This window comes from Schistocerca piceifrons, chromosome 8 (assembly GCF_021461385.2).
Source record: "Schistocerca piceifrons isolate TAMUIC-IGC-003096 chromosome 8, iqSchPice1.1, whole genome shotgun sequence".
NCBI lineage: Eukaryota > Metazoa > Arthropoda > Insecta > Orthoptera > Acrididae > Schistocerca > Schistocerca piceifrons.
In genome coordinates, this window is record NC_060145.1 from 477,297,914 (window position 1) to 477,320,865 (window position 22,952).

At 39.0% G+C, this 22,952-nt stretch overlaps 1 protein-coding gene across 4 annotated transcripts in view; it reads left to right on the plus strand.

Annotated features, from left to right (window-relative positions):
* Nucleotides 1–22,952, plus strand: part of LOC124712509 (serine/arginine repetitive matrix protein 1-like) — a 148,322-nt gene that overhangs the window by 19,041 nt on the left and 106,329 nt on the right. For all 4 annotated transcript variants that reach the window (XM_047242816.1, XM_047242819.1, XM_047242818.1 and 1 more), the window contains exon 4: nucleotides 10,331–10,451. In XM_047242816.1, coding sequence (XP_047098772.1) covers nucleotides 10,331–10,451 — 121 coding nt within the window. The remainder of the gene's footprint in view (nucleotides 1–10,330; nucleotides 10,452–22,952) is intronic.

The window sequence follows — 22,952 nt, forward strand, 5'->3', positions numbered from 1 at the left end:
CGTCTACATTTGCATAGTCAGTTCGGAAGGAATGGAGATTGTCTCTTAGGAAGGCTTCTAGTGACACTTTATCCGCTTTTTTAAATAAAATTATTTTGCATTTGTTTCTGGTGGATTTGGAAGAAACGGTATTGAGCCTAGCTACAACGACCTTGTGATCACTAATCCCTGTATCAGTCATGATGCTCTCTATCAGCTCTGGATTGTTTGTGGCTAAGAGGTCAAGTGTGTTTTCGCAACCATTTACAATTTGCGTGGGTTCGTGGACTAACTGCTCGAAATAATTTTCTTGAGAAAGCATTTAGGACAATCTCGGAAGATGTTTTCTGCTTACCACCGGTTTTGAACAAGTATTTTTGCCAACATATTGAGGGAAGGTTGAAGTCCCCACCAACTATAACCGTATGAGTGGGGTATTTATTTGTTACATGTTTGTAGACAATGGACAACAAGATTCAGTTAGACACAGCAATGGATGAAAGTGAATATGCCACAAGAACACAGTGATTTCAAATGAGCACAGAAAGCGGTTCTTTACATTCGTTGTGTTAATCAAAGACCAGCAAATGAAGTAACTGCTCTCTTATATGTGATATACCACTTTTTCTGTAAGTAGGCCACAGCACACTCCAACACAGAAGCTAGCTACTTTGAGGTCTGTGTGTGCATTTATCTTAGATATTTTTGTATTGGCATTTTTTGCCTGTTGATGAGACTATAAATCCTGATTTGTTGCAACATCTGAAGCCAGTTAAAAAAGAGTTTCGACAGGTAGTGGTGTCTGAAAAACCATGTCATCATTTTTACAAAACAGTCACAGTTAAATAACAGCCAAATGACTTTAAATTGTTTTTAAGAGAAATGGATGCAGGAAAAACACGAAGAAATCGAAAAGAAATAGTCTTTTGCAAGGCATATTCGGCATACAAGAAAATAAAAATATCCTTTGATGTAATTAAAATTAAGGGTGGCAACAATAAAAATGAATTCCATTGTTAAATTCAGAAGAGAGAGTGTACCAGTGAAAAGAGTAATATACAGCTCATCTCGGAAGGGAGGATCTTTCTGTTGATGTGTTAGAAGAGGTAGATATTAGAGTCAGAGTGGAACAGATATTTGGATGACTTACAATCAAATAAGGCAGAAGGAGCAGTAAGATTCCTTCAGACTTTCTGAAATCATGGGGGAAATGGCAATGTAAAAATTATTGAACCTAGTGTGTAGAAGATATTACCTGTCTGGACAGCCAAATGTGTTAATGCACTGCTTCCATTATTCAAGGAGGTGGATCTACCTTGGATTGAATTCATCTCACAGATTAACAACGAGGACTAGTGACTCAGCCAGCCTCGATATGGTTTTGATAAAATATCCATATATTGACATTTTTTCAAAAAATGTCAATATATATCGGTGATATTTTTATCCCACATATGTTAATATCGAAATGACAACATCGAGTGCAGATATTTTTATTTTATATTTTTTTCACAATTGTCGGTAAATATATGAAATTGTTCGTTTGAAATTGTGGTAGAACATAATTTTACCTTACTGTGTGAAGGAGTCTTACTACTTTTCGAGCTCCCATCACTTCCAGTCTTTCTCTTTGAGTGTGTGAAGCAAGGATAGGTGGCACAAAGTAGTAGTCTGATTGCACTGGAGGGTGGTTGTGTGAAAGGAGTAACAAGATTTTCAATCTGTAGAAATAGCACACCAGTTGCATAAAAAAACAACACATCAGCGTTCTTCAAAAACAGTTGTTGCGAAAGATGACCATAATCTAAATGACAAGGTGGGTTTTTGCGGTGGGCGAGACTTGTGAGGGGATACGCTGACACAATCGGAACTCGGCAGTACCAATGGAAACTGCAACATTTAACTTCACCATGCAATTTTGGCATTAGAACTGCTAGATTGCTGGCGTTTACAGAAATGAAAAAGCAGGGAAAGTGGCCTGAAGTGTTCCAGACAAATTCGATATTTGACAAAACCGAATGACGAACCCATCGGACAACTTTTGTTGTGTCACTTTCATGCAGTTACCATTGTTAGCAAAGTTGTTATCACCAAGTTCTTGAGCTAAGGGGCATAAACAGGCAGCTAATTTGTTGATGTACAGAATATCTAATAATAAATCAATACTTAAATATACATATCCAAAATGAGATTTATATTTATAATGTGCAACTGATACTTTTATATCTTGGTATGTCGACATTGTTTCATCATTATATTGATACTCTTTTCTGATGTATTGAGGGCCAATAATGTTTTTTTTTCATTTTCTTTCTTTCTTTCCTTTTTTTTTTAAATATCAATAATCGAATCATGATATTTTTTAAAAGATCAACAGTCCTAGTTTTTAGCCAGTTTCCCACATCCAACCAGATAAATACTGCACTGGGGGCCACACCCCACCTTCGGTACATGCTACGTGAACATTTAGAAAGCATTTTCTTGCTTGACCATGAGATTTAGTCTAGATGCAGACAAATGGGGTACACAGATTCCGTCTTAGGTTGAGTGGTTGGGGCAGGAAGGGCATCTTGCCACCAATTGTCACTACCATTTCCAAAACCATATAAGCATGCTGACTGTGTGTAGAGTCTATTAGACTAGAGACACACCAACAGACTGTTCACCAAGGATGTTATCCACATACCCTGAAAATGGCATAGGCAGATAATTGTATGAACTACCACTCATCAGGTTAATAGCTCATATATCCAAGTTTCTGGCAAGAATAATGCACAGAAGAATGGAAAAGAAAAATGAAGACCTGTTAGATGATGAACAGTTTAATATTTCGAAAGGTGCAGGCATCAGAGAGGCAGTTCTGATGTTGCGCTTCATAATGGACGAAACACTTAAGAAAATCAAGGATTTGTCAACCTAGAAAAAGCGTTCGACAGTGTTATGGTGAAATATGTTTGAAATTGTCAGAAAACTAGAAATAAGCCATAGTTACATAAAAGAAAAAAAAATTGTTTTATTACCTGGCTTATTTTGTTGTTATTTAGTGCCACTTGCTAATACTTCCAGTGTAAGATTTTGTCTATGGTATGACTAAGTATTGTATGTTCTTTATTTATGTCTTATTTATTGTTTTAAATTATATGTTGAAAATGTAAGTATATGTATCACTGCATTAAATTTATTGGCATCACATGTCACATTTATTTATATTTTTCTAAAATTAAGTTAAACTTATGAAATCTAATTCACCAAAGAAAAAATTAACTTCATAACCATACAGTGCTGAAAGTTTTTCAAAAGGAAACATTGTCTAAATATCGAAGTTCCTTCATGACATCTAAAATTAAATTAAACTTATGAAATCTAATTCACCAAAGAAAAAATTAACTTCATAACCATACAGTGCTGAAAGTTTTTCAAAAGGAAATATTGTCTAAATATCAAAGTTCCTTCATGACACATTATGCTGTTGTTCTACCAACACTTCATGATAGTGTGAAAACAACTGCCTGGAGTCTGCATTTGAACATTTAAGACAAAATGCCTACTACTGCATAGGAATTTGTATCACCTCAGAATACTTACACTGCTGAAATTGCCATTCCAGGTCTACGTAACAAATTATTTACCCTTAAGTGCCCTTAGAGTTCATCATCATCTTTGGTTAGAAGCAAGAATCTAGGGCTGGGAGCAGCCTAGTATAGAACTGTGGCCATAAGAGGTTGTCAGCCTTGCTTGAACTAGTAATGTAGTGAGTTTGAATGTTTTGTTCATGCCTGCTTCAAGCATATGTTTCTCAAAATCTTACCAATTTCATCAGCAAAACTTACTTTTCCCATAATTTTGATGCCATATTTAATTTTTTTTAAATTTAAAATAGACTTAACTGTTTTCTCTACCAACATCACATTTGCCGATTATTTACACAACAAATTTTATAAAAAACAATGTGTTTTTGAGAGATCTTTAATGTGGTGTGTTGTGTACAACTTCATATACAATGGTAAGAAGAAGTGGGCTACAGAATGGTGCAGCAATTGGCATTGTAGGAAAGCTGGACAGGAAGAGAAATGAGTAGTGAACAGGATAACTCAACAAACAGAAGATTTACTCAACTTGTATTCTTACTAATGTACAAAGATGTAGCACAAATAGTGCAGCGAGAAACAGAGTCCAGTTACCACAATGTGCACAAGGAAAAGCCTTCCTCCACTAAAGCACAAATGGTGAAGATGGAGCCTAGACTAGATGGCATCTGTATAGTGTCCAGTAGCGCTGTGGCTCCAAGCGTAAGTTGGCAGCATTGCTGCTGCCAGGCGTCCTATATTCTGGTGTCGGCGGGTGCTCAAAGTACTGAGTCACTGCTGGTGGCTCTGCTCAGTGGGTCCACCAGCTTCTGCATGACTGCTGTTGGCGTCTGATGAAAATTTGCAATTCCATTTCTATGATGCCCGTGGGGTGGTATCAATATATGTGATACCACATTTCTGCCCCCCTCCTTCCTACCCCCCCCCCCCCCCCCTCTTCACTATTGTTGTGAAGTGTAGATGAGCAAACAACAATGGGCAAAGGGTTGGATACAGGTCGTAATAAGGAGGTGAAACCCAAAACTGAGCCTAATGCCAAGATCCTGCCAGCACGCTGAGATACGCCTTGAGCCCTCACAGGAAAACCATTTGTAAAACTGGGCAGAGAGTGCACACCCACATCAAGAGGCAAAGCAACAAACAAAGACTCTCAGTGACTGCAGAAGGACCCAAGGCAGCGTGTGAGTCAGCCGCTGGGAATACGGGGCCGTTCCCTAGACGACGGTGGTTGTTGAGATGGCGACTACTGTGAAATAACGTCGAGTTCCATCTGCTCCGGGAACCTGTGACGACGGCACAGTTCCCTCGGGAGCTGTATGGAGCAGGGGCTTCTGTGTTCAGGCAAGAATGGAATCTGAAAGCACAATGGTTGCAGAAGATCACACAATTCACATAGACAAATTTTCTTTTGATGTTGTCCCAGCTATTCTCATGGTCTCTGCAGGAGAAATGCAGAATGTCCAGTACATCAGACAATGGTGTCTCTCACCCAGCACCTTCATCTGCCATACAATCTGTAGAAGAGTGCTTGGCCAGGTGGAGCGAGTACTGCCTGCTGTGGAGGTTGCAGCAACAGAAGCAAGTTGCGGTGGTGTCGCCTATGAGGCAACTCAGCTGGAGATGGTCTGTAATGTTGCTGGGAGCAGTAGCAACACAAAAATATAAACAGAGCTTGATCTTGTGTGTGGGAGGCATGAAGTTTGTCTGTCTGTTGCTTAAATTGTATCACAAAGTGTTCAGCTTTGCTGTTGGATTGTGGGTGGAATGTCGCACTTGTGATGTACTTGATGCTGGAGCTAGTGCAAAACTGTTAAAACTCATCAGCAACAAATTGAAATCCATTGTCGGTCACAATCACTTCAGGTAATCCCTTGAGGCAAAAGATTCCTGACAAGGCTTGGATTGTGGAACAAGCCATAGTAAAGTTCATAGGGACAGTGAAGGGGGTGATGAGCCAACATGTATTCCAGTAAGGTCGTGCAAAATCCATGTGAAAACAGTGCCAGGGTGCTTGAGGTCTGTGCCATTCAAAGAAATGTTGAGACGTAGCTGACTGATGTTCAGCACAGTCTTGGCAATGAGAAGTGAACTGTTCAGTTTGAGCCTCCAGACCATGCCAAGTGCAATGATATCTCACCAACTGCTGGGTGTGAACGATGCCCTAGTGACCCTGGTGTAGCAATTGAAATATGTCAGGCTGGAGAGCTTGGAGTACCACAGCACATGATTGGTCATTATCAGTGTAAAGCAAAATGACAGCTTGGTGAACTGCAAGGACACGCCAGTGAGCAAAATAGCGGCAAAACACAGAGCTACGAATCTGTCTGGCTGAACACAGCCAACCAGTGCAGATGTACTGCAACAAAATCTGCAGATCAGGATCCACTGCTGTGGCCTGGGAAGTTTTCCATTGGTTACGAGGAATCCTAAGCAAAACGTCTGTATCTCATGCGTCGGTGTAGGATCGCAAAACAAAGGACTCATTAAATTTTGAATCCAGGCCAATAGGGAGTCAAAAAAGAGCATCTCCTTTGGCATGCGTAGGAGTGAGCCAATACACCATATCAAATGGGTAATTTGACAAAAGAATAGCTGACCGTTGGCATTCCTGCACCGTATGAGTTGGGACTGACTTAGAAGGGCTAAATAAAGATTTTAGAGCTTTATGGTCAGCAACCAAGTAAAATTTTCTGCCAGAAAGATACTGGAAACTTAGTTACGCCATAGACAATGGTGAACCAAATTTGTAACAAAACAGTACCGATGCTGTAAAATGAAGCATCCACAGCCAAGACTATGGGTTTGGCTGGATCAAAATGCACAAGCATTGATCACTGAGGGTAGCATCTTTCAACTTTCGGAAAGCAGACTGACACTCTTGTGACTAAACAAAAAAATGTTCTTCCTGTGAAAGCAATGCAAGGGAGCTGCAATACAGGCGGCATTAGGAATAAACCACATATAATAAGTGAGCTTCCGTGGTACAGGCTGCAATTCCAGCACATTGCATGAGGGTGGAAGGTCATGGATAGCAAGCAAATGTGATTGCAGTGGGTGAACATCTAGGCTATTAATGGAATGACAAAAGCACTTTTAAGTTTAGTCCGGAAAAAAAAAAGAAACATTTGTCTGTGTTACATTTGAGACCAGCTGCAGACAATACTTGAAACAGAGTGCAAAGATTGCTAATGTGTTCTTCAAGAGTGTGACGTGAGACAACAGTTTCGTCTAAATAATTTGAGCAAAAAGAAAGATTTGCAGTCAGCTGCTCCAGAAAACACTGAAAACTGGCAGGTGCGGAAACATTGCCAAACTGCAGTTGCAAAAATTTGAAGAGACCCAGATGAATATTGATGATAGACTTTTGTGACTGTTCATCCAAAGATGTTTTTAAGTAGGTGTCATGCAAAACAATTTTGGAAACGTAATGACCAGCAATAGTAAGAGAGACAAAAAGTTTCACCCGGACACAACAAGGGATAAACTGTCAGTGACTGTTTGGGGATTCACAGTTTTCTTAAAAACTGCGCACAGCCGGAGTCTGCTGGATGGTATTCTTCAGAGGCCTGTTTGTCGTGCCTATATACAGAATAAACAGGTGCTACCTCAAAACTGTCTGCTGCACTTTCACGGGAACCTTGATAATTTTGAATCTGCAGAACCTGTTGCAAGGGTCTGGGTATCTAACAGTCTATTTCCGAATTCGAGAGTCAGATACATTGTGCATGATGGCAACACGAACAATGGTACCAGTGCAGTATTTTTCACAGTCACATTTGAATCTACACTGTCTAGTAAAGCTTTGCAATTCAGTTATCCTCAATTGGTATATCTGAATTTGTGACGGACATCCGTCAATTATCCTCTGTCCTCATAATATGCCATGAGTGCCTGAAGTAGTTCCTCAAATGGCGCTATTTCAAGACAGGACATGGGAAAGAACTTCACACAAAGTGTATAAACAGTCACTCCCAATGTGGCCAAGAAATAAGAATGCTTGTCTGTACCACGTACGTGATGAGCACATTGAACTGTGTGAGGTACTCTGTCCAGTCGTCCATTGCCTTGTCAAGATCACAAAATGGTGGCACACACGTGGACGGTACAGGCGGTGGCACTGCTGTTTGGTCCAGCATCTTGTGTGAAACCATCTGCACTGTCATGAAGCATTCATCACTTCAAGCAGTTGCACTGTTTGTTGACTCTGAAACTGAATTAGATCAACAGCAAGTGAGTGTGGCTTTGCAGCTGCAGTAACTAAACAGTGCTCAAATACAAACAATGAAAAGCAAAAAAGAGTTTGCAAGTGCAGCAGTGTCTAAACCTAGAAGATAAAGAGCACAAGCAGGATGAATACTGGCACCCAGGACAATGAATAACAGGAAAAAGCCAGCAAAAAGACAACAGAACAAGAAGAAATCAAATAGACTTGACTGCCACATGTAGGTACTACATCTCGTCACCAGATGTTGTGTATGACTTGAACATGTAAGACAAACTGCTTACAGCTGCATAGGGATTTGTATCACTTCAGAATATCTACGCTGCTGAAACTGCCGCTTCAGGTCTATGTAACAAATTATTTGCCATGTCAGTGTCCACAGAGTTCATCATCATCATCATCATCATCATCATAGTATAAAAGCACGAATCTAAGGCTGGGAACACAGACTAGCATAGAAATGTGGCCATAAGAGGTTGTCCGCCTTGTTTGGATTTGTAATTCTTCTGGAACACCTGGAATTCTCAGGCAATTAAATTTTAGCTAAAAAAATTGGGAACATCTCCAGTAATTTCAGGAATTTCATAAAATCTTGAGGAATTTGGTGTTTTCCACCTAGCGTTGAAATTTAATTTTATTGAGTTTTTTAAATCACAAATTTTGAAGTACTTAATATCTCAGAATGTGTTAATTATATGAATATTAGTCTATATAAATTATCAGTGTTTAAAAACTGTGGTTAAACTACTGCTCGTGGCTGGTATATATCTGCCTCCCCCCTTCCCCCCCATCCCCCCCGACCCGCCTCCCCTGCTCACTATGTTAATTTATCAGGAACTTCATGGCACCATCTTCCTCCTCACACCTGCTGATATTCTCAGAGAATTTTCTTTCCAAGTTTGAGTAGCAACCCTAAAGATTTGCTGGCGGCAATGCTATCCTCAGTCAAAGTGAGGGAGAATTATGGGACGTACTGACTGGAATGAAAACTCGAGTGAGCACAGAATATGGGCTGAAAGTAAACTGAAGAAAGAACAAGTAATAGCAGAAATCATCTTAACAGTAAACTAGATGTCAAAATTATGAACTATGTACCAAAGGAATTCTACCCTCTGGGAAGCAAAATAAACATGTGTAAGTAGTGGACATTTGGTTGTCCAGTTAACCCCAATCCTGTACAGTGTATTTCCATATAATGTAATTGGATACACAAAAAATGTACTCGGCAAGTGACTGCAGGAGAAAACTCATGTACAGGCAATGAAATTTTCAAGTTTTGGAGCCAGTGGCTCCATCTAGCAGGAGGGTTAAAGGGGAAGATAGTGAGGTGAAGAAAAAGAGCTGGTGAGGTCTAGGAAATGGGGAGAGTTCCCCAGAACTGCAGGTCAAGGAAGACTTACCGGATTGAATGAGAAGGAAAGACTAATTATTAGGGACTGTCAGGCTACAGCAGTCACTGGGTTGTGTGAGTCATACGCCGGACAGGCACACAATACATTTGCCCCAGCTAGCCATTTGGGCAGGCAAGGGTGCTCAGTCGTAGCATCCGCGAAAGGGTTAATAGTCAAAATAACTGTTGGAATCAAATTGTTTTGCTCATGGTAGGTGCAGACAGTTTGTATACCCAGTCTCTAAATTCATTAGACTTCCTCAGAACACTGAAATTATATGTGCAGACACTTGTCTTTTTAAATACCATAAACAGAAGCTCATCTTTCTTAGCCAATAAGGCCAATATTGTTGAATGTCTAGTTTCCTACATTCGTGCTGGCTGGTGTATCTTTCGTATACCTCCGGGGTGCTTGTTTATTATTTGTATCTCTTGTCAGTTGTCTCCTCCCTGCACCCTAGTGGTTCACTCTGCAACTGCACCACAGCATGTGTTTTGAATCGAAACTTGGAGCGGTGCTGGGTGGACTGACATGGTGTTTTTTTTGTATCTCTTGTAGTTTATTGCAGTGATCTTCTAAAACCACAGAGGTACCCCATCACAAATGTGACACAAACTCTGGAAGGAGTTAATAATAAAATTTATGCTTTTGCATATGAACTGAAATATCTCTAGTTTAAAATTCTATAGCCTTCTAGAGTTACATGGTAAACACCTTTGCCTTTGTGACATAACTGGTTTAATCTCTGTTTCTTGTATTGCATACTTACATCACTGTGCACATCACTCAGCTTTCTATTTGTGGAAGAGCATCCCTTCAGTCTAGTGTAACAATTCTTGCATTCCAATTCCAGGACCTGCAAGTTCCAGAAACTCCGTGTCTATCAATTAAATAAACAGTTATGAAATTGGTGACACCAAATCCATGACTGTCCATACAGTTTTGTTCTTTCTATTCTCCATTTGATACCACTTTTTTTAATGTTTTTACAAAAATTGAAAAGATAAATTGCTGTGATTAACTAAATATTACAAATTTTGTGTAATAATTATAATATTCTCTAGTAATTACGGAGACTCACATTTTTCACTGTCTGTTTTCATCTAATGAACTCTTCACGAATCTGTCTCATTCAAGTTATTGTGTTGCAGCATCAACTCCGAGAAAGAGAGAACTGGACAAAGTAATGAAGAAAGCTCGCCGTGATGGACCAAATCAGAGCAGTTACTGGAATAAGAAATTGCTTGAAGTTGAAGAAAAGGATCCAAACAGGTACTTTCAAAAGAAAATTCCAATCTGAAGTTTAATACAAAGGACAACTACACATGGTTATTGGGCTATTGGACAGATATTGAAAGATGGTAATTGGAAAAGAAAATAGAACAACACAGAGAGTACATTCAAAATACAAGTATTGATGTTTATGAGACACCCAGTTGTTTCAGTATATGTATAACTATTACTATTATTTCAAGACGGACGGTAAATCCCAACTGTTGTTAATGGTAAGTACAAGCACATTAAGCATATCTTAAACATAAAATTGTATGAGTCTTCACATTATCTATAAAACTCTTATCACATTAACAACAGTGGGAAGTGTTACAGATATTTTAAAGATTTACCTGTCGTTTAATATTACTAATATATATCACTTTTGTTGTGACTTTCGGATATTATCTATATTACTAAAACACTAACGCGGAACTCTATTCCAGTTGCAGCACAAGGGCAACATAGATTCGATTTCAATGTTCTGCGTAATTATTGACAAAACTTAAAATTGTGTTACCATTTTAAAAGTTTAATGGAGTAAGACAGGTATTACAGTTACAAACTGTGCGTTTGTCTTGAGACAGCATAACTGATGACGTGCAGATACCTGGATTTCATTCATTCATCTAGTATTTGAGAATCGGCGCACTTAGCGACTTTATACATTATCATTATTTCAAACTATTAAGAAACTTTTGCTTCTGATACAGTGTTGTGGGATGTCTGGCTTTGTTTGACTGAACTGAGTCAATGTTGATGTCAACTGCAGTTGCTACTACATGCAAAGAGTTTTCGAGATGAACATCAGTAATTTGTGTTCGCCCGCAGCTCGTGGTCGTGCGGTAGCGTTCTCGCTTCCCACGCCCGGGTTCCCGGGTTCGATTCCCGGCGGGGTCAGGGATTTTCTCTGCCTCGTGATGGCTGGGTGTTGTGTGATGTCCTTAGGTTAGTTAGGTTTAAGTAGTTCTAGGGGACTGATGACCATAGATGTTAAGTCCCATAGTGCTCAGAGCCAATTCGTGTTCTTGTTTGTGATTTGATGTAATTCATCCAACTAAAAAAATGTTCACACTCATAAGAATTTCCAATAATGAAATTGTTTTAAAGCATGTTTGTAAAATACTTTGTTTCTTCGTGTCCAAACCTGTTTTATAGAACTCTTCCAAACTGACGTAATTAAATTTCTCATTTAACTGTGCATCATATCACATTTTGCAGCATTTCATTTATAAATGTCCTGGTAATGAAATCTAGACTGCAGAGAATGGTGAGGAGATACAGAAAAAAGCAGACAATTTTGCTTAAAATCTTGAAATTGGTTTTTGAATTTGTTTTTCAAGTCAGATATCAAAGAAGCATATTTAATTGCTGCCACCTGTGTGACATCCAATTGCTTTGACAGCATAGGAAAATGTGTGAAGTTTTTTGTTTGTCACTGATGTTCCCAAGGTCCAAGTTTCATTTGAAATGTGGAAATAAGTTCATGAATGGCATTAATCAGCTGATCTTTTCCTTGGCTGGTTATATTGACGGAGAATGCAGAGTCGGGAAGATTTTCTTTATCTTCAAACTCCGGGACTCTGAGCTGCTTTTGAAGAATGATTGTATTTCTTGCTTCAAATCAAACACTTTTCTCAACAATCAAACACTCTTAGCCATCTTATTACGCTCTGAATCCAATGACATCAGAAATTCTTGGAACTGGCGGTGATTTAATCCTTTCGACTTAATGAACTCCACTATTTTGACAACTATCTTCATGAGATGGTCCATTTTGAGGCACTTGGCACATAAATTCCCTTGATGGGTAATGTGATGAAAATTTAGCACTGACTTGTTGCCAACTTTGCAGGCCTCGTATTCAATCAACTGAACTAAACCTTCATGATTCCCAGCTATTGCTGGAGCACCATCCACAGTTAGCCCCGATAAGTTGTCAAGTTCTAATGAAAAGTGACTTAATGTCAGTATAATTGTTTCTAATATATCTCATGACTTCACGATAGCCTTAAGTGGGTACAGTGTTGGTAGCTCTTCTATTTTATTAAAATGGGCATCAACACCTCTGACATAAATCGCCACTTGGGCTATATCCCTCATATCCGTGCATTCATCTAAAGCTAGAGAATAAAATTTAAACTCAGGCGCATGATTTTTTTAAATTATCTTCAGTTTGTCTTCCAATGTTATCCACACTTCTAGTGATCTAAGCATCATTATATATTTCGCCATCTGAATATGGCTTTGACTTTTTGACCAGTATCAGAGCTACTTCATAACTTGCTTTCACATAGCATGTTGACTCTGGATTCACCCTTGTAAATATCTGCTGTTGAGCAAAAAGTTTCCTTTTTAAGTTGTTTATCTGGTCTTGTCAAAATTGTCCATTGTACTTATCAAACATAACTGTATGTTTAGTCTCATAATGATGTTTGATGTTATATTCTTTTGAACTGAGACAGATTCCTTGCATATCATACATATTGGTTTTGTTTTATATTCCACAAAAAATTAGTTTACTGTCCACTTGTCTTGAAAAGTTCTCAGCTCCTTTGTAACTTTCCTCTTCTTAGGTTCTATTTTGTTTTAAGTTCCTCGAACTTGTTCAACGCAGTAAAGCAAGTTGACTGTTTTGATGGACTGTGTGGCTCTATGGTAGGATGCCCAACTGCCATAGGAGTGGCCTTTGATTCCCAGGTGTCGGAAATTTTTAAACAGTGGTTTATGTTCCATGGGCGTTTCAGTGAAGAGTAGGGTACATGCAGAAGGGAAAACAATAATCTGAAATGTTTTTCTTTTTTTTTTTAAACAACCTTATAGTATATATAAAGGAACTGTGATTAGGGATTTATATCTGCAATGAAAAACTGGATTTTTTTGTGTGATATGTAATTAGAAAGAAGACGACATGCATTTTTCATAAAAGACAATTAAATATGTGCTAATTAGCATATATTTATATGACGTCGAATTTCTAACTGAATGGAAGAAAACTAAAAATGTAATGACCGAAACTAGACTCGAACCAGCAATCCAGCAATTCCCAGTTTCAAGAACGGATTTGTAATCTACTAATGGGCAGATGCCAACTGGGCTAATCTCAGAAAAAGTTCCTGCATGACCATCATGGATTTTGCTGAAAATTTGTGTGAACATTCGCTCATGTAACCAGTGAATATCTGTAAAGTTTTACTCCCGCCAGTTCAATACTTCCAGACATATAGTGTTTTTAACCTCAAAACGTAGCATAACATAGCTATCAGCAGTGCACGCATTACTTTGTGGCACCTTTGAGGCATTTATATATCTGGCAATATTTTATTGGGGGGGGGGGGGGGTCATGTCATACAACTCTTTTTGCCCTTTCTTAAGGAAAATAATAAGATTTCTTGAGCAAATTTTTTACAGATAATTTTAAGCAAAATCGACCAATAAAAATGTATGCTCAGAAAAAATCTGAATTTCAGCTTTTTATATCTCCGGGAGTAATTGCAGAATAAACCTTGAACTTTATACTAATAAACTTTCATTCTTCCACTGCTTTCCAACAGTTTACAAATTGAGGACAAAGCAGACAGTTTTTCTACACACTTCAAAATGACAATTTTTGGCCCACCTTCACAGGGATTAAAAAAAAAAAAAAAAAATCTGCAGTCTTCTAAGCCATATTCATTAGAAAGACCGTATTATAAATTATGTAAAAACTAAATTTGATTTTGCAGTTGGAGCACATAAGGCTCTAAAACAAGATGATTAGGTGGAGGCGCATTTGCAAATGGGCCTATATTCCACTGGTACTCAAATTAAATCTGACATATTTTATTATATTCTACTATTATTTAGTACTCTCTGGGGAAGGCCATATCAAAAGTCTTGATGACTAGGATATGAGATAACAGACTAATAACTCGAAAAACTTAAAAAGAAAGTGTCTTTTGTCACGACTTGTTGTGACATATTTCCTTCTGCTTTTTTTGCTACAGCTACAGAATCAGACTGGTTATAAACTTCACAGTTTGACTGTGTATTACCAAAGCAGTGGAGATCATGGTAGTCCATGAGACTCATAGGGCCATAGACACAGGTTCCCAGGTAGATGCCATGTTCTTGACTTTCGCAAGGCATTTGATACAGTTCCCCACAGTCGTTTAATGAACAAAGTAAGAGCATATGGACTATCAGACCAATTGTGTGATTGGATTGAAGAGTTCTTAGATAACAGAACGCAGCATGTCATTCTCAATGGAGAGAAGTCTTCCGAAGTAAGAGTGATTTCAAGTGTGCTGCAGGGGAGTGTCGTAGGACCGTTGCTATTCACAGTGTACATAAATGACCTTGTGGAAGACATCGGAAGTTCACTGAGGCTTTTTGCAGATGATGCTGTGGTATATCGAGAGGTTGTAACAATGGAAAATTGTACTGAAATGCAGGAGGATCTGCAGCGAATTGACGCATTGTGCAGGGAATGGCAATTGAATCTCACTATAGACAAGTGTAATGTGCTGCGAATACATAGAAAGAAAGATCCCTTATCATTTAGCTACAATATAGCAGGTCAGCAACTGGAAGCAGTTAATGCCATAAATTATTTGGGAGTACGCATTAGGAGTGATTTAAAATGGAATGATCATATAAAGTTGATCATCGGTAAAGCAGATGCTAGACTGAGATTCAGTGGAAGAATCCTAAGGAAATGCAATCCGAAAACAAAGGAAGTAGGTTAGAGTACGCTTGTTCGCCCGCTGCTTGAATACTGCTCACCAGTGTGGGATCCGTACCAGATAGGGTTGATAGAAGAGAGAGAGAGAAGATCCAACGGAGAGCAGCACGCTTCATTACAGGATCATTTAGTAATCATGAAAGCGTTACGGAGATGACAGATAAACTGCAGTGGAAGACTCTGCAAGAGAGATGCTCAGTAGCTCGGTACAGGCTTTTGTTGAAGTTTCTTCACCAAGGAGTCAAGCAGTATATTGCTCCCTCCTACGTATATCTCGCGAAGAGACCATGAGGATAAAATCAGAGAAATTAGAGCCACACAGAGGCCTACTGACAATCCTTCTTTCCACGAACAATACGAGACTGGAATAGAAGGGAGAACCGATAGAGGTACTCAAGGTACCCTCTGCCACACACCATCAGGTGGCTTGCGGAGTATGGATGTAGATGTAGATAATGGCAATAGCATACTAATATGCTTGCATTTATTTCGATACAGGGTCCAGCAAAACGACTTCCCGAATTTCAAAAAGTAATGATAAACATCCTCCCCCCCATGAACCATGGACCTTGCCGTTGGTGGGGAGGCTTGCGTGCCTCAGCGATACAGATAGCCGTACCGTAGGTGCAACCACAACGGAGGGGTATCTGTTGAGAGGCCAGACAAACGTGTGGTTCCTGAAGAGGGGCAGCAGCCTTTTCAGTAGCTGCAAGGGCAACAGTCTGGATGATTGACTGATCTGGCCTTGTAACAATAACCAAAACGGCCTTGCTGTGCTGGTACTGCGAACGGCTGAAAGCAAGGGGAAACTACAGCCGTAATTTTTCCCGAGGGCATGCAGCTTTACTGTATGATTACATGATGATGGCGTCCTCTTGGGTAAAATATTCCGGAGGTAAAATAGTCCCCCATTCGGATCTCCGGGCGGGGACTACTCAAGAGGATGTCGTTATCAGGAGAAAGAAAACTGGCGTTCTACGGATCGGAGCGTGGAATGTCAGATCCCTTAATCGGGCAGGTAGGTTAGAAAATTTAAAAAGGGAAATGGATAGGTTGAAGTTAGATATAGTGGGAATTAGTGAAGTTCGGTGGCAGGAGGAACAAGACTTCTGGTCAGGTGACTACAGGGTTATAAACACAAAATCAAATAGGGGTAATGCAGGAGTAGGTTTAATAATGAATAGGAAAATAGGAATGAGGGTAAGCTACTACAAACAGCATAGTGAACGCATTATTGTGGCCAAGATAGATACGAAGCCCACGCCTACTACAGTAGTACAAGTTTATATGCCAACTAGCTCTGCAGATGACGAAGAAATTGAAGAAATGTATGATGAAATAAAAGAAATTATTCAGATTGTGAAGGGAGACGAAAATTTAATAGTCATGGGTGACTGGAATTCGAGTGTAGGAAAAGGGAGAGAAGGAAACATAGTAGGTGAATATGGATTAGGGGACAGAAATGAAAGAGGAAGCCGCCTGGTAGAATTTTGCACAGAGCACAACATAATCATAGCTAACACTTGGTTTAAGAATCATGAAAGAAGGTTGTATACATGGAAGAACCCTGGAGATACTAAAAGGTATCAGATAGATTATATAATGGTAAGACAGAGATTTAGGAACCAGGTTTTAAATTGTAAGACATTTCCAGGGGCAGATGTGGACTCTGACCACAATCTATTGGTTATGACCTGTAGATTAAAACTGAAGAAACTGCAAAAAGGTGGGAATTCAAGGAGATGGGACCTGGATAAACTAAAAGAACCAGAGGTCGTACAGAGATTCAGGGAGAGCATAAGGGAGCAATTGACAGGAATGGGGGAAATAAATACAGTAGAAGAAGAATGGGTAGCTTTGAGGGATGAAGTAGTGAAGGCAGCAGAGGATCAAGTAGGTAAAAAGACGAGGGCTAGTAAAAATCCTTGGGTAACAGAAGAAATATTGAATTTAATTGATGAAAGGAGAAAATATAAAAATGCAGTAAGTGAAACAGGCAAAAAGGAATACAAACGTCTCAAAAATGAGATCGACAGGAAGTGCAAAATGGCTAAGCAGGGATGGCTAGAGGACAAATGTAAGGATGTAGAGGCCTATCTCACTAGGGGTAAGATAGATACCGCCTACAGGAAAATTAAAGAGACCTTTGGAGATAAGAGAACGACTTGTGTGAATATCAAGAGCTCAGATGGAAACCCAGTTCTAAGCAAAGAAGGGAAAGCAGAAAGGTGGAAGGAGTATATAGAGGGTCTATACAAGGGCGATGTACTTGAGGACAATATTATGGAAATGGAAGAGGATGTAGATGAAGATGAAATGGGAGGTATGATACTGCGTGAAGAGTTTGACAGAGCACTGAAAGATCTGAGTCGAAACAAGGCTCCCGGAGTAGACAATATTCCATTGGAACTACTGACGGCCGTGGGAGAGCCAGTCCTGACAAAACTCTACCATCTGGTGAGCAAGATGTATGAAACAGGCGAAATACCCTCAGACTTCAAGAAGAATATAATAATTCCAATCCCAAAGAAAGCAGGTGTTGACAGATGTGAAAATTACCGAACTATCAGCTTAATAAGTCACAGCTGCAAAATACTAACACGAATTCTTTACAGACGAATGGAAAAACTAGTAGAAGCCAACCTCGGGGAAGATCAGTTTGGATTCCGTAGAAACACTGGAACACGTGAGGCAATACTGACCTTACGACTTATCTTAGAAGAAAGATTAAGGAAAGGCAAACCTACGTTTCTAGCATTTGTAGACTTAGAGAAAGCTTTTGACAATGTTGACTGGAATACTCTCTTTCAAATTCTAAAGGTGGCAGGGGTAAAATACAGGGAGCGAAAGGCTATTTACAATTTGTACAGAAACCAGATGGCAGTTATAAGAGTCGAGGGACATGAAAGGGAAGCAGTGGTTGGGAAGGGAGTAAGACAGGGTTGTAGCCTCTCCCCGATGTTGTTCAATCTGTATATTGAGCAAGCAGTAAAGGAAACAAAAGAAAAATTCGGAGTAGGTATTAAAATTCATGGAGAAGAAATAAAAACTTTGAGGTTCGCCGATGACATTGTAATTCTGTCAGAGACAGCAAAGGACTTGGAAGAGCAGTTGAATGGAATGGACAGTGTCTTGAAAGGAGGATATAAGATGAACATCAACAAAAGCAAAACAAGGATAATGGAATGTAGTCTAATTAATTCGGGTGATGCTGAGGGAATTAGATTAGGAAATGAGGCACTTAAAGTAGTAAAGGAGTTTTGCTATTTGGGGAGCAAAATAACTGATGATGGTCGAAGTAGAGAGGATATAAAATGTAGGCTGGCAATGGCAAGGAAAGCGTTTCTGAAGAAGAGAAATTTGTTAACATCCAGTATAGATTTAAGTGTCAGGAAGTCATTTCTGAAAGTATTCGTATGGAGTGTAGCCATGTATGGAAGTGAAACATGGACGATAAATAGTTTGGACAAGAAGAGAATAGAAGCTTTCGAAATGTGGTGCTACAGAAGAATGCTGAAGATTAGATGGGTAGATCACATAACTAATGAGGAAGTATTGAATAGGATTTGGGAGAAGAGAAGTTTGTGGCACAACTTGACCAGAAGAAGGGATCGGTTGGTAGGACATGTTCTGAGGCATCAAGGGATCACCAATTTAGTATTGGAGGGCAGCGTGGAGGGTAAAAATCGTAGAGGGAGACCAAGAGATGAATACACTAAGCAGATTCAGAAGGATGTAGGTTGCAGTAGGTACTGGGAGATGAAAAAGCTTGCACAGGATAGAGTAGCATGGAGAGCTGCATCAAACCAGTCTCAGGACTGAAGACCACAACAACAACAACATGATAAACATAGAAAATATACTGAGAAAAACCTTTTTATTTGTGAACAACAAACAGTATGCCATTTTAAATTAGCTGGTTTTTAAAATTAGGGCTAGTAAACAGTGTTCTCTGTTGTTGACACATTGGTGAAGCCTTTCCTAGAAGTTATCCATAATTATTCGTGGCATTTCCATGGAGTAGCAACCACTTCCTCGGCCACTGCCTCCTTGTAAGTGCTTACATTATTGTGGGGTGATGTGTGTACACTTGAGCCTTGAAGAGTCCCCCGAAGAAATAAATAACAAGGTGAAAAATTGGGTGACTTTGGGGGCTAGGGGATATCTCCTCGTGAAGAGCTGTCTGGGAAACAACTCTTTTAAAATTTCTAGAGGTGCATGTGAAGTTCGTTATGCAGGATTCTTCGTGTACTCTTATCACACAATCTTGAGGCAGGTGCATATTTTAAGTGCTGAACGTTTTGAGGATTGCGGGCACATTTTGCAGCATTGTTACAGTCTGATTTCAGTCAGTAGGCTGTGGCTGAAAACTTAGTGTAAGTGTCTTTTAGTTGTGCCTGTCTGCAGCTTAATGTGTCATCTGTATGGTAAGTAGCAATCTATCTTTTCCTTACATTTTCTTTACACATTGTCTTCTTTGTTTTTGAGTGTCTTTTTTCTGCAATTGGAGCTATACAAGTTGTTGTTGTTGTTGTTGTTATTGTTGTGGTCTTCTGTCTGGAGACTGGTTTGCTGCAACTCTCCATGCTACTCTATCCTGTGCAAACTTCATCATCTCCAAGTACCTACTGCAACCTACACCCTTCTGAATCTGCTTCGTGTATTCATCTGTTGGTCTCCCTCTATGATTTTTACCTTTCACACTGCCCTCCAGTACTAAATTGGTGATTCCTTGATGCCTCAGAACATGTCCTACCGACTGATCTTTTCTTCTAGTCAAGTTGTGTCACAAATTCCTCCTCTCCCCAATTTTATTCAGTAGCTCCTCATTAGTTGCGTGATCTATCCATCTAATCTTCAGCATTCTTGTGTAGCACAACATTTCGAAAGCTTCTATTCTCTTGTTCTCTAAACTATTTATTGTCCATGTTTCACTTCCATACATGGCTACACTTCATACAAGTACTTTCAGAAATGACTTCCTCACACTTAAATCAATACTCCACATTACAGTAGTAAATGACAGTATTTAACCTATGTAACTTTTATAACTCCAACTGCAGAAAAAGAGGCCAAACAACAAAGGAGACAATGTGCAAAGTGAATGTAAGGAAATGATAGATTACCACTTACTGTAAAGATGACATGTTAAGTTGCAGGCAGGCACAACTAAAATACACTTACACATAAGCTTTCAGCCACAGCCTTTGTCAGGAAAAGAAACAAATAGAAACACACACAAGCAGGCACACCTCGTGCACACATGACTGCCATCTCTGGCAGCTCGGACCAGAATACGAATGTTACATGGAATGTAAATGTAAGCAGCCTTGTGGAGATGATGGGGAAGAGGAATAGGGGGGGGGGGGGGGGGAAGAGAAATGCACTTCTGTTGGAGCGTACAGTAACTAGACTGCCAAGTGGTGCTGTGTCGGGAAGCTATGCGACAGGGAGGTGGGTAGGGGAGGGGGGGTAATAGAGCTAAAAAGGAGAGGAGTAGAGAAAGATGGATGGATGCATTGGTGGCACACAAAGAGATTGGAAGACGGGGGAAGGGAGGAGGTGAGAGGACAGGTAGTGCCTAGATAGTGCCTGTCTGCAAATTAACATATCATGTTTGTGATAAGTAGCAATCTATAGTTTCCCTTACATTGTTGATATTCCAACATGGGGGTTTCATTGTTTGGTTTTCAAAAGAAAATATCTTGAACATGCAACATATAAAAAACAGAAAAAAACTTTTGTTCTAAGAATGAAATTGTTATTTAAGTGCCCTAGGACAGGTTGTTTTCACATTATTATTATTATTATTTCTTTCTTTTCTCAGACGTTATGTCTGGTCAAAAATGGAAAGTGACGCGGACCTTGATCAAGCGTGACTGCCTTTTAACTGTACAGTATATGTTATATTGCATTTAGGAACTTTCGGGTAATTGAACGTGTATCAATAATTACGGATTTCTGTAGTTGTATATATAAGTTTGGATGTAGCTGTATTGCATTGATGTACTGGTGGATATTGTGTGGTATGACTCCTGTAGTTGATAGTATAATTGGTATAATGTCAACTTTATCCTGATGCCACATGTCCTTGACTTCCTCCGCCAGATGGATGTATTTTTCAATTTTTTCTCCTGTTTTCTTTTGTATATTTGTTGTATTGGGTATGGATATTTCGATTAGTTGTGTTAATTTCTTCTTTTTATTGGTGAGTATGATGTCAGGTTTGTTATGTGGTGTTGTTTTATCTGTTGTAATGGTTCTGTTCCAGTATAATTTGTATTCATCATTCTCCAGTACATTTTGTGGTGCATACTTGTATGTGGGAACGTGTTGTTTTATAAGTTTATGTTGTAAGGCCAGCTGTTGATGTATTATTTTTGCTACATTGTCATGTCTTCTGGGGTATTCTGTATTTGCTAGTATTGTACACCTGCTTGTGATGTGATCTACTGTTTCTATTTGTTGTTTGCAAAGTCTGCATTTATCTGTTGTGGTATTGGGATCTTTAATAATATGCTTACTGTAATATCTGGTGTTTTATTGTTTGATCCTGTATTGCAATCATGAATCCTTCCGTCTCACTGTATATATTGCCTTTTCTTAGCCATGTGTTGGATGCGTCTTGATCGATGTGTGGCTGTGTTAGATAATACGGGTGCTTGACATGTAGTGTTTTCTTTTTCCAATTTACTTTCTTCGTATCTGTTGATGTTATGTGATCTAAAGGATTGTAGAAGTGGTTAAGAAATTGCAGTGGCGTAGCCGATGTATTTATATGAGTGATTGCTTTGTGTATTTTGCTAGTTTCTGCTCGTTCTAAAAAGAATTTTCTTAAATTGTCTACCTGTCCATAATGTAGGTTTTTTATGTCGATAAATCCCCTTCCTCCTTCCTTTCTGCTTAATGTGAATCTTTCTGTTGCTGAAGTATGTGATGTATTCTATATTTATGGCATTGTGATCGTGTAAGTGTATTGAGTGCTTCTTGGTCTGTGTTAGTCCATTTCACTACTCCAAATGAGTAGGTCAATATTGGTATAGCATAATTATTTATAGCTTTTGTCTTGTTTCTTGCTGTCAGTTCTGTTTTCAGTATTTTTGTTAGTCTTTGTCTATATTTTTCTTTTAGTTCTTCTTTAATATTTGTATTATCTATTCCTATTTTTTTGTCTGTATCCTAGATATTTATAGGCATCTGTTTTTTCCATCGCTTCTATGCAGTCGCTGTGGTTATCCAATATGTAATCTTCCCGTTTAGTGTGTTTTCCCTTGACTAAGCTATTTTTCTTACATTTGTCTGTTCCAAAAGCCATATTTATATCATTGCTGAATACTTCTATTATCTTTAGTAATTGGTTGAGTTGTTGATTTTGTTGCTGCCAGTAGTTTTAGATCATCCATGTATAGCAAATGTGTGATTTTGTGTGGGTATGTTCCAGTAATATTGTATCCATAATTTGTATTATTTAGCATGTTGGATAGTGGGTTCAGAGCAAGGCAGAACCAGAAAGGACTTAATGAGTCTCCTTGGTATATCTGTATTGGCTGTGACGTGATATTATTTGAATTTGTTTGGATATTAAGTGTGGTTTTCCAATTTTTCATTACTATGTTTAGGAACTGTATCAGTTTAGGATCTACTTTGTATATTTCTAATATTTGTAGTAACCATGAGTGGGGTACACTATCAAAAGCTTTTTGGTAATCAGTGTATGCATAGTGTAGCGACCTTTGTTTAGTTTTAGCTTGATATATCACCTCTGCATCTATTATCAG